General features: G+C 36.7%; 1 protein-coding gene across 2 annotated transcripts; it reads right to left on the reverse strand.

The window, feature by feature from the left end:
• Positions 1-815: 815 nt before the first annotated feature.
• Positions 816-2,996, reverse strand: LOC132039970 (ethylene-responsive transcription factor ABR1-like). 2 transcript variants are annotated; one of them, XM_059430539.1, is made up of 2 exons: positions 2,399-2,996; positions 816-1,679 (listed from the first exon to the last, which is right to left on the reverse strand). In XM_059430539.1, exons 1-2 carry the CDS (start codon positions 2,892-2,894, stop codon positions 862-864), a joined length of 1,314 nt encoding a protein of 437 aa, XP_059286522.1. In that variant the 5' UTR covers positions 2,895-2,996; the 3' UTR covers positions 816-861. The 2 variants fall into 2 exon arrangements, with proteins under 2 accessions (XP_059286522.1, XP_059286521.1); XM_059430538.1 differs by having other exon boundaries at positions 816-1,682.
• Positions 2,997-13,839: the final 10,843 nt, after the last annotated feature.

Genomic DNA, 13,839 nt, shown 5'->3' on the forward strand with positions numbered 1-13,839 from the left:
AACTTGCCTAATAGAAAAGGAATAAGACAACTTGACAAATTGACATGTTTCCTTTAGAAAACGTCAAGAATAATGACATAACATCCAAATCTTTTCATACCAAACTCCTCCTAAGAAACCTACTTGATATTCTTCTTTGTCGTGGATGTGTAATTTAAAATCCCTGTACCAAACTATACTTTAAGAAACCAAGATATTATGCTGCTTTTTTGAAAAAAAAAAAAAAAAAATTTACGTGATGTATATCCAAATTAATTTAGACTTCAATGCACATATTAGATACAGGATGAAAAATAACAAAGAAACAAGACATGCTAGCGCTGCTATGTCGTGCTATTGTTCCATGCCAGAGTAATATTCTAAATTCATTTATATAACATTATTTGATTGAATACGAAATTTAAAAAGTATATGACTGAACACGACATATAAGGAAAAAAGTTTCTCATAATGACAAAAGAACCCCTAAAGGTTATGAGCATGATAAACACAGGATATTTATTGATTATAAGAGCATATCATTAATAGGATAATAAATATAAAAAAAATATAAAAATTTCAAATAAAAAATTTACATTTTTTTTTTTTTTTTGGTGAACAAACTAAAAAGAGGAAGAGTATGGCAAAGGTAGTATAAACCTCTTACTTTTCAAAAATAATGACCACTATAACAATGTCATAATAATAGATATACCCCTGCCTACCTCTAATCTCTCTCCCTAAGTATGAAGTACATATAGTACAATAAAACTATAAACCAATATTCAAAAGAAAAATGGAAAAAAATATATATATATAGATAGCATATATATATAAAGAGAAATTTTTATATGAAAAAACTACCCAAAAAAAATTAAGAATTTAGCTAGAAGATGGTGGATATTGGCTTGAGCTACTACTCCAAAATGGTGCAGAAAAATTGGAGCTGCTGCTATTGCTGCTACTGTTGTTGCTTCCTTGAATTTGATTAGTTTGCGGCCTGTAATTATAATTAGAAAATAGCAGGGGATATGAAGTGGTAGTAGCTAATGATGATGATGAAGAAGAAGGATATGTGTTTGAATGCAACACAGCCATTGATGAAGCCAAAAACATTTGCTCTAACAAGTTTGAAGGCTGTTGATCAGAAAAATCACCAGGATTTTGTAGTAACTGTGAATATTCCCAATAATCTCTTGTCATATCTGAACTCTGCATAGGCTGATACTGTTGATATATTGGAGCCATATATTGTGGTGGAAATTGAGGTGATGTAGTTGATGAGGAACTAGAAATAGCAAATCTTGTTGTAGTAGGTTGAGTTGAAGAAGTAGTTTGAATTTGTGGTTGTTGTTGTTGTTGTAATAATCTGACATTTTCAGGGAAGTTTAGTTTAGCTCTATTGCCTCTAAATCTTAAAGCAGCTTCATCATATGCTCTTGCTGCTGCTTCTGCTGTATCAAATGTGCCTAACCAAACTCTTGCTGCTTTATGAGGATCTCTTATTTCGGCTGCCCATTTTCCCCACGGTCTTTGTCTTACTCCTCTGTATCTCCTCCTCCTCTCTCCGGTCTCTTCGCTTGAAGCGGTCGGTGCTGCTGCTGTTGTGGTTGTTGTGGTCGTGGTGGTTGTTGTGAAAGATGGAACGGTTGTTACAGTGGAAATTGTGGTGTTTGATGGTGCCACCATACTTGTAGCTTCTTCTGCGATAGAATATAATAAGTCATCAGGGCAGAAATTCATCTAAACTCAGTACTTTCGACTTGAAGCATAAATTTACATGTAAAATTAACTAAACTTACAATGAATAGTAGATATGAAAATATTTAACTTTAAAATATTGAGTGAATTCAATGCTAAGAACCTTAAAGAATTAAACCCATAAATGGATCACTTTTGTAAGTCATATTACTTGATCAAGATTGATGAGGACAAAGCAAAACGAATGAAGAACAAAACTAAATAGTTTTCAAATCCAAAATTTAATTCTAAATATTTATGAAATGCACTGTTCACATCATCTAACTACATGCAATAATACCACAGAATAAAACTAAGAAAACCCACAATAAATAATTACCATCTGTTTAGATTTGACAAAGGAAAGATGATTAAAATGAAAGAATGAAAACAGAACTACTAAAAAGGGAAGGAAACAACTTGGATTTGAGCATCATGTTGTTTGGACTTTTCTAAAATACAGTTGCACCATGTTGGACCCTCGAAAAATACATTAGAGGATCTGACATACATGGATCGATATTCTTAAAGAATTCGAGCAACATAGGTTACGGTTGCAATTTTTAATGCATAAACAAAAGAAAAGAAGTAAAAAGAACCTAAAAGTGAAAAAGAAAACGATGTTCTTAAGCACTAAAATTGAGAAATAAAAGAAAATAAAAATACCATTAGTACTAACCAGCTTTAACAGAGGAACTTGGCATGCCACCTCTAAATTCTCCAAACCCTCCATAAACCCCATGATGACTTTGTTCGCTTTCTTCTTGATCACGGCTTCTCTTTCTAGACCCTGAACTAGATGAAGAATATGCTGAAGACGGCGAATTTGCTGAATAATAAACCCCAGATGAACCACCACCAAACGACGACGTAATAGCACCACTCATATTGGGTCTGTAATTCTGACCTGATACCACATCTGTCAGCGCTGTCACCATCGCTGACATCTCTCTCGTCTGACTGTATCCTCTAAACATCGGCAAATAATTATCAGCTTCCTCCTGTTGTATTTGCTGTTGGATTATTTCGTAGAAATATTGGGATTCCCCATAAGGCTGAGCACCACCTTCTGTGACGGCGGTGGTGCTGGAAGTGGTTTCTGGATCACCTGTATCTGTAAATCTGACATATTCGTAACTGGGTTTTCTTGGATTCGCCACCTTTAACAAGCACATGTACGGATGTACCAACCTCAAAATACTCAAAAATTAAAACAAGAAAACACCAACCCAGATGTTATTTTTGTAAATTATAAATATCCCTTTTCACCTTTTCTCTAAAAACACAGTATTTGACTTTAAACTCTGACAAAATCAATGGGTAGCTCAAGGGTAAGACCAAGCAAAATCGTATCTTTCTGAATTGATTGTTTCCCTTATGGTATTTGACTCGATCTGTAGCACATGCACCAGTTCTAGAAAAACTGAATTTTTTTTTTCACAGATATATAATTCCAGTAAGATAAAAACGGCTATATATATAAGGAAGAAAAAAAAATTCAAACTTTGAACAGCCGTGCAAGGGAATAGTTGAATCTTCGTACTTCTTTCTGCTTATAGAAGTGCACCAAGCATGCTACCAATCTCAAAAAAATATACTCACTTTGATACTAATTTTTTAATTTATTTTTGGTCCTTCAATCTTTTTATAGTAAAATAAATAAAAGAAGATTTGATGCCCACCAAAAAAAAAAAAAAAAAGCCGACTCAAGATAGTATGTTCCCACCGTTGATTTGTTTGACTGATAAATATAATGGTGAAGTTACATGCATCTAATCTATGTGCTTCCGACCTTTCGAACTCATTAAAGAATGTCGGTTTATTATAGAGAGAGAGAAAGAGGATGACAAATGGTTTAAAGAGATTGTCTTCAACTTGAGTTCTTTCCTTTTCTTTTTCTTTTTTACTTTTTTATTTTTCACTTTCATCTTCAACTTGGTTCAATATTTTTTTTTCAACCCCAACTTGGTTCTTTTGTTTTTTTCAACCTCAACTTGGTTCGTTTGAATTTGTTTGACAACAAAAGACTTTCAAACTAGCGGTGATTTTTTTTTAACTTTTATCTATGCAAAAAATTGATTATAATATATACTCCCTCTATTCCAAAAAAATTGTCTTAGTTTCCTTATTAGTTTGTCCCTAAAATAGTAACAAATTTCTATATTTAGAAAACAATTTAATTTTATGAGATGATTTACGCCACACAATATCTAAAACTTGTTTTGGATTGCACATTTCAAAAGTGTTCTTTTATTTCTTAAATTCTGTGTCAAGTCAAACTAAGATAATCTTTTTTGGACGGAGGGAGTAACTAAATGGTTATTTGAAAAATAATTAAAAAAAGAATAAAAAAGTTATACATCCAATCAGGGCCTTAATAAATTTTTAGACTAATTATTAGATTTTTGCTTTAATGGCTTTTAACTGGGTAATTAACAAAAAAAGGTTGGTAATAAGAGTGGGCTTTAACTTCCACTTGGGCTTCAAGTTAAATCTTGAAGATGGGTCGGTCCATATCAAAATTTTACGGGAGCTATCCTTCTTAAGGACATTCATTTAATTTTTGACCTTATTAATAAAAACTTAACAGATTTAGAGCCCGTTTGGATTGGCTTATAAGTTGCTTATAAGTTGCTTATAAAGTTATTTTATTTTTTGAGTGTTTGGCTGGAGTTAAAGTCATTTTGTGCTTAAAATAAGCTCAAAAAAATAATTGGGCATTTGATTTAGATTATAAAAGCTTATAAGCAAAAAAATAAGTTAGATCTACCCCAACTTATTTTAAACTTTATAAGCTGCAAACAGCTTATAGGCATAAGCCCATCCAAACAGGCTCTTATTTGTGATTGTAATTGTGTTGGTGATGTTCCAATAAATTTATATTATATATCCTTAACGATTTGGATTGATTTGGTTGGAAAAATGTTGAAGGACGCCATTGTGAATTTTTTGAGCTTGAAAAAAATTAGCTGAAGACAAAGAGAATCTATTAAATTTGGAAAGTTTGGGTTGAATACAACAATCGAAAATTAATGGGATTGATTTTAAAAGATTGTATATCAGACTTGAAGTCATCTAGAGTTGATTTTATTTCTCCTCTGGATGTAGAGGTTTTCTCTCTCTTGATTTTGTATTTCTGCTCCTGGTGGTTAATGAATTCTCTTTTAATTGTCAAAAAAAAAAAAAGGAGTTAATTTTAATTAATTTTTAAACAAAAACATGTTGTTGAATTTCTACTTAGTCAGAATTTTGACCAAATATCCTTACAGATCAGCGGAATTTTTGTCACATGTTGAAAAGATCCTGATGATTTGATAGAGTTTTGACAAAATACTGACAAACGCCATAACTTGTTGCTAAGACAAGTCGTGCTCAATATTAACTGAGAAGTCCTAGCGACTCACTAGAATTTTGCTCCAGATAATTGCAAAAAAAAGTTACTTTTCATGACGATCACCATAACCTTAACCTTGTATACATGCCAAAATAGAGCCTGACACTATTACACCTCGGACATTTCGTGTCGTTGTGCGGTGATTAAACTAGCGCAAGTTAAGGTGTGCATGAAGTCTCTATAATCGAGAAGGGATATTTAATACTTCTAATTAAGATTCCAAAGACATTTGAGGCAAGAGAAGAAAGTTCGTCAAGGGCAAGTGAGGTATAAGTGGTATTTAAGAAAGATTTCGTAAACTATCGAGCTAAGGATTGATTAGTAATGTCTTGTGAAGAAGTTATAAGGATGTTTAGGTGGTTAATGAAGTATTAAACAAGTGCCAAGAAGGTTCCATAAGAATTGGAGATCAAACGAATCGACGAGATCAAGTTCAGGAGAAAGGTGGGTTATACGACCATTTATACGGTCCGTATAACAATCACAGTGAAGGGTCATCACTGGATGACTTATACGGTCACTTATACGGACCGTATAAGTGTCCGTATAATTCTTGACGGGCAGCTTTGTACTTTTTATAAATATAAGTCCCAAGTTCATATTTTTCATTTGCCATCTTCTCCACACCTCTCAAGAGCTTTAGAACATTCCATACACCATACCAACATAAATTCAAGGGAGATCAAAGATCAAGTACAAAAAATTAGTGGAATCAAGTGCAAGGATGCTAGCTAGGGTTATAGGAAGCTAGAAATTCCTTTGGAATTGAAGTTGGGGTTTTCTCCAAGTGAAGTATTTTTATCCAAAGCCCATTCCTACATAATAAAAGGTGAGTTTTTCATTTATTTAATGTTATTAAGAGTATTGAATGGTTGAAAGACGTGGATTATAGAAGAAAATAGGGTAGGAAGTGCAGATATGGAAAAGGTGAAATTCTTGAATGGTAACATGACATGAATCATAGTTCTTGACATGCCATGAGTAAAATCTTGTTGTGAATGATGCAAATGGTGTTAAAGAAGTATTATATGAGAATGGATACGGTATTGTGCCATAGTTATGGTTATGAATGATTTTGATACGGAATGTTGAGAATTGAATAATGTCTAACTTGATGAAGTTATTGATTATGATATTATGGGTGTTGTTATTGATGTTTGGGAGTTGTTTATTATGTGGAGGAAGTCATTGAAACAAAGGAGATGCTGCCCAATTTTCGTTAGCTCTTAGATTGTTAATTGAGACCTAAAGTATGTTCCGGTTATCTAACCTTAGTACAAATTCTCTTAAATGTAGAATTGTGGATATTGGAGGGAAGCGTTTAGTCAATAAAGTGGGACAGATGTAAAGGTATGTAAGGCTAGTTCCCTTATTTCAAAGGCATGACTTCCATACTATGATTTCTTCTCTATATTTCCATGGCCTTCATACATCCCAAAGATGAAAGTTAAAGGTTCCTAAGAGCTTCTTATGAGATAGAGATGAGAGATGTTCTTTGATAATGATGATGATAATGATGCTCTCATGAGTTGGTAATCCTATTTCTATGATTTCATTGATGTTACTTTTGTTGTTGTCTCACCGCATGACCTTGGTCCTTCGAGGTGAGGCATAGCGATGATTATTCCATAATGTGATTGGAGGTTTCGACCTTACGTCACTCCAATAGAGTTATAGCTTTTACTTGAGCTCCCGTACATGCCTTATATTATGTATATGTATGATAACGCCGCGCGCCTACATGGGCGGCCGTACACACTGGCCGCGTAGTGGGCGACACGCCCGGACGTGGGAGGCACCGGACGCGGGCTAACGATGATCACACCGTACCTATATGGTCGGGCGCTTATATATGTATGATATGATATTATTTTTACTATAACGTTAAACGCATGACTCCGCCTTAAAGCGATCGATTTACGTGTTTGCTTTCCATCTTATGTTCCTTTATTTCTTTATTATGCTATTGTACATGCCTTCCATACTCAATACATTGTTCGTACTGACGTCCTTTCTTTTATGGACGCTGTGTTCATGCCCACAGGTAGATAGGGAGACGGCGCAGACGCTTAGGAGCTCACTCAGCAGATTTGTAGGAGCACTCCACTACTCCGGAGTCGCCATTCCTTGGTATATTCTTTTGTGTATACATTGGGGCATGGCGGGGTTCTATCCCGACCTTATGTTTTCAGAACTCTAGATAGAGGCTCGTAGATACATATGTGTGGGGCTGTAGATGCTATGTGACCTCTTCGTTGTATATTTTGTACATAATTTTTGTTGCCTCGTGGGCTTATGCACATATTTATATGTTTTGAGGAATATTTGGAGATTGTTCATGATAAGTCTTATGTTGAGGTTGATGCATGTCCAGGTTGAGTATGATAGATAACAGGATGGGTGGTGCTCGATAGTCAGCTCCGGGTACCCGTCATGGCCCACTAGTTGGGTCGTGACAGACACGCAGCAAATGGTTTTGGAACACTTGGCAGAAGAAGATGTAATAATATGAGTTGACTCATTTAATAGGGATGAAGAGCTCTGGTGGTGACCGGAGCAAATCTATTAAAAGTAGTGGCACCGGGTCATTAATGAAAGAGTAACGTTGCATGACAGGCTATGTACGAAGCAGACGTTACGATTCAGCATTAAACCATAATTATTAGGCTTTACTGCTATTAATCAAAATGTAATCATAGCTTAAGGAGATGGTTATTTGTATTATAAAAGGCAGATGAAGAGTTCTGAAAAAAGGGACACATCGAATACAACAGTCTATACTTTACTTTTCCAAGCTCTTTTTATAAAAATTTCTTCTTTGATCATTCTTCTTGCTCAGGAATATTGTTGTATATCATCACACCGGATAAAGCTCATCAAAGGACTTTACTACGAGGATACATCAAGCCCAGGCTTAATCATTCAATTATCATTTATTTCAGTCATTTTATTTGCTTAAGGGGTCAGATTCGAAAAGATAAGTAAAGTTGCCGTACCCACCAAGTGCGGCCCCTAAACTCATTTCAAAAAGATTTAAAATGCCAAACTTACCCAAGCACGATGGTACTACAGATCCTCAGGAGCACGTGACCTCATATACATGTGCTGTTAAGGGAAACGATATGCAACCGGATGAAATTGATTCTGTTTTGCTCAAAAAATTCGATGAAACTCTATCCAAAGGAGCAATGACTTGGTATTCGTTACTTTCGGAACATTCTATTCACTCTTTCAAAATGCTTGTGGATGCCTTCATCAAGGCATACACTGGGGCGAAAAATGTGTCAGCAAGGAAGGCGGATATATTCAAAATCGCCCAGGGAGATGATGAATTGCTAAGGAATTCGTTATCCAGTTTCAGAAGGAGAGAATGCTGCTTCCCGCTATTCCAGATGAATGGGCGGCAGAGGCTTTTACTAAAGGGTTAAACCCAAAAAGTTCAAGTGCTTCATTAAAATTAAAGGAAAACCTATTGGAATTTCCTGCCACTACTTGGGCAGATGTCCATAATAGGTACTGTTATAGCCCGCATTTCGTACGCCTGGATATTTCGAGATAGTTGCGGAATGTCGAGGACAAGATCATTTTTCAAAAAAATTATTTTAATGTGCAAGTAGTTTATGAATATTATTAATGTGGAAATATTGAGAAAGGTCAAGGGCAAAAGGAAAATTCACTAAATGGTTCATGGTAATATTGAGGAAGGTTAGGGATGAAGATTATGTTATATGAGCATAAGAATATATATATATATATATATATATGGATTTTGGAGAGTGTAGGAAGTAAATCGGTTAACGTGATCACTCGATGATAGCCCTCGTAACCATAAGTTAAGGTGGGGCACACATGTCGGGACTTTATAAAATATATATGAAGAGATATATGGGTAGTGCATGTGGAGTTGAGCAAGTCGTAAGAAGGACCCACAAGCCAAAAATGAGTGTAAGCTCTCCAAAAGGATGATTTAAAGATACGTTTCGGATGACCGACTTGGGGGGCCAAAACGCTATTATACGTTTGGAATTTGGAAAAACACAAAGAATGAAAGTTGTAGATAATTGAAATAGCTTTCCAACGGTAGGTCGTGGGACCTCACACCATATCGGGATCAAACGTTATGACCCTTTTAGTAACCAGACCTTAAGCTGCCAAAAAAACAAAGAGAAGCTCGCTTGGCCCCACAAGGGAGGTCGGTGAAACCGACCTAGGGGGCCTATAAATGCCCCATAAATCTGTTCTTTTCAGCAAATTAACCTTCTAAAAGTTCCTAGAAAATTTTCTACACCTCTCCCAAATATTATAGTCCAATAAATCAAGAATTTGACAAGATTACGCCAAACTAGTCGTGAAAGGTGATTGTTCTTGCTTTTGCTTACGCTTGGTGTTGGAAAAGGGTTGATGCGGCTGAGTTTCTTCACATATAAGGTATGTTATTTATCTCATCTTTTATGTTGAATTTATTGGAAGGCCTAGCAAGCGGAAAAGTGAAAATAGTTATGAAGGAAAGGTCATAAAGTGTTGTGTTATAGTTGTTGTGTTTATGGGCTGTTTTGAACATGTTGTGGCCGTATGGATGGGCTGATTTATGCGTATAAAAATGGCATCTAACATCGTTGGTGTGTTGATGAGATTATATTCCTTGACTGGGATGGAAGAAAGTGTATTTCGTTGTTGTATGTTGAGAAAAAAAAAACATCGTGTGGGATGTTTATGGAAAATATTGTTATGAATAATGGTGTTGTTGGAATTGAATTGAATTGCATATTGAAGTGTTGCTAGAACAATTGTTAGTATTGTTGATAGTTTGGCGGGTTGAATTCACGGAATTGTTGTTGATTAAAATTGGCCGAGTTAGAATCTCGGGGGATGGTGTATTTACGGAAATCTGCCGAAATCTCGGTAGCAAGTATTATTTTTTAAGATTTAACTTCTAGACGTTCTAATCAATATTTGGTAAATGCGACCATTTGTAGATTTTGGGCGAAACGGGAATCGAATTTGGAGAGGCGTAATCGACGGAAAAGGTATGTAAAGCTATTCCTTCCCTTCTTTGGCATGTCTAGGTGTACTAGGTTTGGATTTGAGCCTCGGGGTTATTACGTGTTCATCGAAATTCGATTCGAAATCGAGCACTATTCATTCAATGCGATTGAACTAGAATCCTTATATCTTGTTGGAAAAATGCTCAAACGTCGTAACTTGCAGAATGTAATCGAATCGCCTTGAAACTTCCATAAATGACTCCATTAAGCTTAGTATATGTAATTCGATGTACGCCACCTCCGTTGACTCGGGGCGGACCCGCTATTCCGGATCTCCTCTAATCGTTTATTTGACTTATTTTTGTACCAATTGAAGGAAAACTTTTGGCTATTGCCCTAACTATTAAGCGATATTTTATAAAACTTTTCAAAACCGCTCGAAGTGAGTGTGATATTTTATAAAACTTTTCAAAACCACTCGAAGGAGTGTGATATTTTATAAAACTTTTCAAAACCACTCCGAAGGGAGTGTGATATTTTATAAAACTTTTCAAAACCACTCGAAGGGAGTGCGATATCTTATTATTGATTTTCCAAAACCACTCCGAAGGGGTGTGAGATTTTATTATTATTATTATTACTATTATTATTATGCCCGAAAACTAGGATTAGTATTATGTCACGAGTGGCATGCCGGCGGGGCCGGGGTAGCCGTATGCCACGAGTGACATGCCCGGGGGCTAGGATTATTATGTCGGGGCCGCATGTCCGGGAAGGGGCCGGGATAGACGTATGTTGGACCGGCATGCCGAAGGGCCATCATTTTATTCGGGACCGGCGTGTCCAGGAGAGGGGCCGGGATAGACGTATGTCGGGGCACGACACCCGAAGGGGATTACTAGTACTATTATCATTATTATTACTATTGTTATTACTATTGTTATTACTATTATTGTTATTATTATTAGGCGGCGGCCGTCCGGCGGGGGACTATTTTTATTTAAATATTTAATTCATGACGGTGTAACCTAAACTTGCTTTCGTTGTACTTTTCGATATACGCTTCGTAATGCTTTACATATTCGGTACATTCTTCGTACCGACCCCCCTTTCTTCGGGGGTTGCGTTTCATGCCACGCGGTACACCCGAGCGAGTAAAAGACTTTGCTAGGAGAAGATTTGTTTCGGTGGGATTGGCGAGCTCCATCTCGGTTCGGAGTGTTGCCGAGGTCGAGTACTTATGTCGAGTATACGTATATCCTAGAGACTTTGCGACGGTGTCCCGTGGATAGCGCGTCGGGAAGTGCGGATGATTTGTAAATGTTAAAAGAGTATGCATTTTCGGATAATGATTATTGTTTGAAAAGTTTCATGTTTCTTAAAAATTTTCGAAATGACGGTTTTAGTAACGCGAACGTTTAAGGGTTCGCTCGACTGCGAGGAGGGTCGGGTGCCCATCACACCCCGATAAGGTCGGGGTGTGACAAAGTGGTATCGAAGCGTGTCCGTCCTAGGGGTTGTCTGCAAAGTCGTGTCCAGTAGAGTCTTGTTTATGGTGTGTTGCGCGCCACATTTATAAACGAGGAGGCTACAGGGCATCTAGGTATTATTGACCTTCTTTTTGTCATAAATCGTGCGATAGAGCCAAGTCATAGGGAATCTGGGAATTGAAAAGGGTAAAATGGTAATTGCAAAAGAAAGGACGTGCTACGAAAATGCCTCGGAGTCTGTGAAACCTCGACTTGCTTCAGATCAGGTAATAAAGGGCATACGAGGAAGCAGACGTGAAAATATCAGCATTAAGGCATCGAATTCCAGCAAAGTTTCGGGGTTAAGCGTGCTCAGGTGGGAGCAATTCTAGGATGGGTGACCCCCTGGGAAGTTACAAGAAATTTTACATATTTAGACATATGAGACAAATGAGAAATTGGAGTACCTTAAGGGGGAAACTAGATCATATGGAATGGTTGGAAGCCATATGAAGACGCGTAGAGGCAAACTAGCTCAGTGAAGAAACAGAAAGTGTACCATGCCCCTAGAATTAGAATAGGCTTGAACGGCGGTTGGATGCATTTTATGGGCTAGGCGATAGTAATTATATATAAATATAAAGGTGTAGGACATCCCATATATGATTGTATTTGTGGACATGTGAGTCCCAGCAGTCGAAGCTACGGTATAAAAGGGCTAAGTGGTTTCACCACGATGAGATAAGGCGGACAATAAGAAACGGGCATGAAGGAAAGAAGCTATAAAAGAGACCCTCCGAAGCATTATGACGCCCATAAGGTCAATTGAACATTCGAGGACGAATGTTCTAAAGGGGAGGATGTTATAGCCCGCATTTAAATGCCGGATATTTCGAGATAGTTGCGGAATGTCGAGGACAAGATCATTTTTCAAAAAAAATTATTTTAATGTGCAAGTAGTTTATGAATATTATTAATGTGGAAATATTGAGAAAGGTCAAGGGCAAAAAGGAAAATTCACTAAATGGTTCATGGTAATATTGAGGAAGGTTAGGGATGAAGATTATGTTATATGAGCATAAGAATATATATATATATATATATATATATATATGGATTTTGGAGAGTGTAGGAAGTAAATCGGTTAACGTGATCACTCGATGATAGCCCTCGTAACCATAAGTTAAGGTGGGGCACACATGTCGGGACTTTATAAAATATATATGAAGAGATATATGGGTAGTGCATGTGGAGTTGAGCAAGTCCTAAGAAGGACCCACAAGCCAAAAATGAGTGTAAGCTCTCTCCAAAAGGATGATTTAAAGATACGTTTTCGGATGACACGACTTGGAGGGGCCAAAACGCTATTATACGTTTGGAATTTGGAAAAACACAAAGAATGAAAGTTGTAGATAATTGAAATAGCTTTCCAACGGTAGGTCGTGGGACCTCACACCATATCGGGATCAAACGTTATGACCCTTTTAGTAACCAGACCTTAAGCTGCCAAAAAAACAAAGAGAAGCTCCGCGGGCCCCACAAGGGGGTCGGTGAAACCGACCTAGGGGGCCTATAAATGCCCCATAAATCTGTTCTTTTCAGCAAATTAACCTTCTAAAAGTTCCTAGAAAATTTTCTACACCTCTCCCAAATATTATAGTCCAATAAATCAAGAATTTGACAAGATTACGCCAAACTAGTCGTGAAAGGTGATTGTTCTTGCTTTTGCTTACGCTTGGTGTTGGAAAAGGGTTGATGCGGCTGAGTTTCTTCACATATAAGGTATGTTATTTATCTCATCTTTTATGTTGAATTTATTGGAAGGCCTAGCAAGCCGGAAAAGTGAAAATAGTTATGAAGGAAAGGTCATAAAGTGTTGTGTTATAGTTGTTGTGTTTATGGTACATTTTGAACATGTTGTGGCCGTATGGATGGGCTGATTTATGCGTATAAAAATGGCATCTAACATCGTTGGTGTGTTGATGAGATTATATTCCTTGACCGGGATGGAAGAAAGTGTATTTCGTTGTTGTATGTTGAGAAAAAAAAACATCGTGTGGGATGTTTATGGAAAATATTGTTATGAATAATGGTGTTGTTGGAATTGAATTGAATTGCATATTGAAGTGTTGCTAGAACAATTGTTAGTATTGTTGATAGTTTGGCCGGGTTGAATTCCCGGAATTGTTGTTGATTAAAATTGGCCGAGTTAGAATCTCGGGGATGGTGTATTTACGTGGGGAAATCTTTGCGAAATCTCGGTAGCAAGTAT

Source organism: Lycium ferocissimum, chromosome 12, assembly GCF_029784015.1.
Source record: "Lycium ferocissimum isolate CSIRO_LF1 chromosome 12, AGI_CSIRO_Lferr_CH_V1, whole genome shotgun sequence".
NCBI classification, from domain to species: Eukaryota; Viridiplantae; Streptophyta; class Magnoliopsida; order Solanales; family Solanaceae; genus Lycium; species Lycium ferocissimum.

What these genes read in the sequence shown, in the direction of transcription:
- LOC132039970 (XM_059430538.1), bottom strand. Translation starts at nt 2,894, where the DNA reads ATGTGCTTGTTAAAGGTGGCGAATCCAAGAAAACCCAGTTACGAATAT. An exon ending in AAGTTCCTCTGTTAAAGCTG is followed by an intron (nt 1,683 to 2,398) that starts GTTAGTACTAAT and finishes ATTCTATCGCAG; the next exon opens with AAGAAGCTACAAGTATGGTG.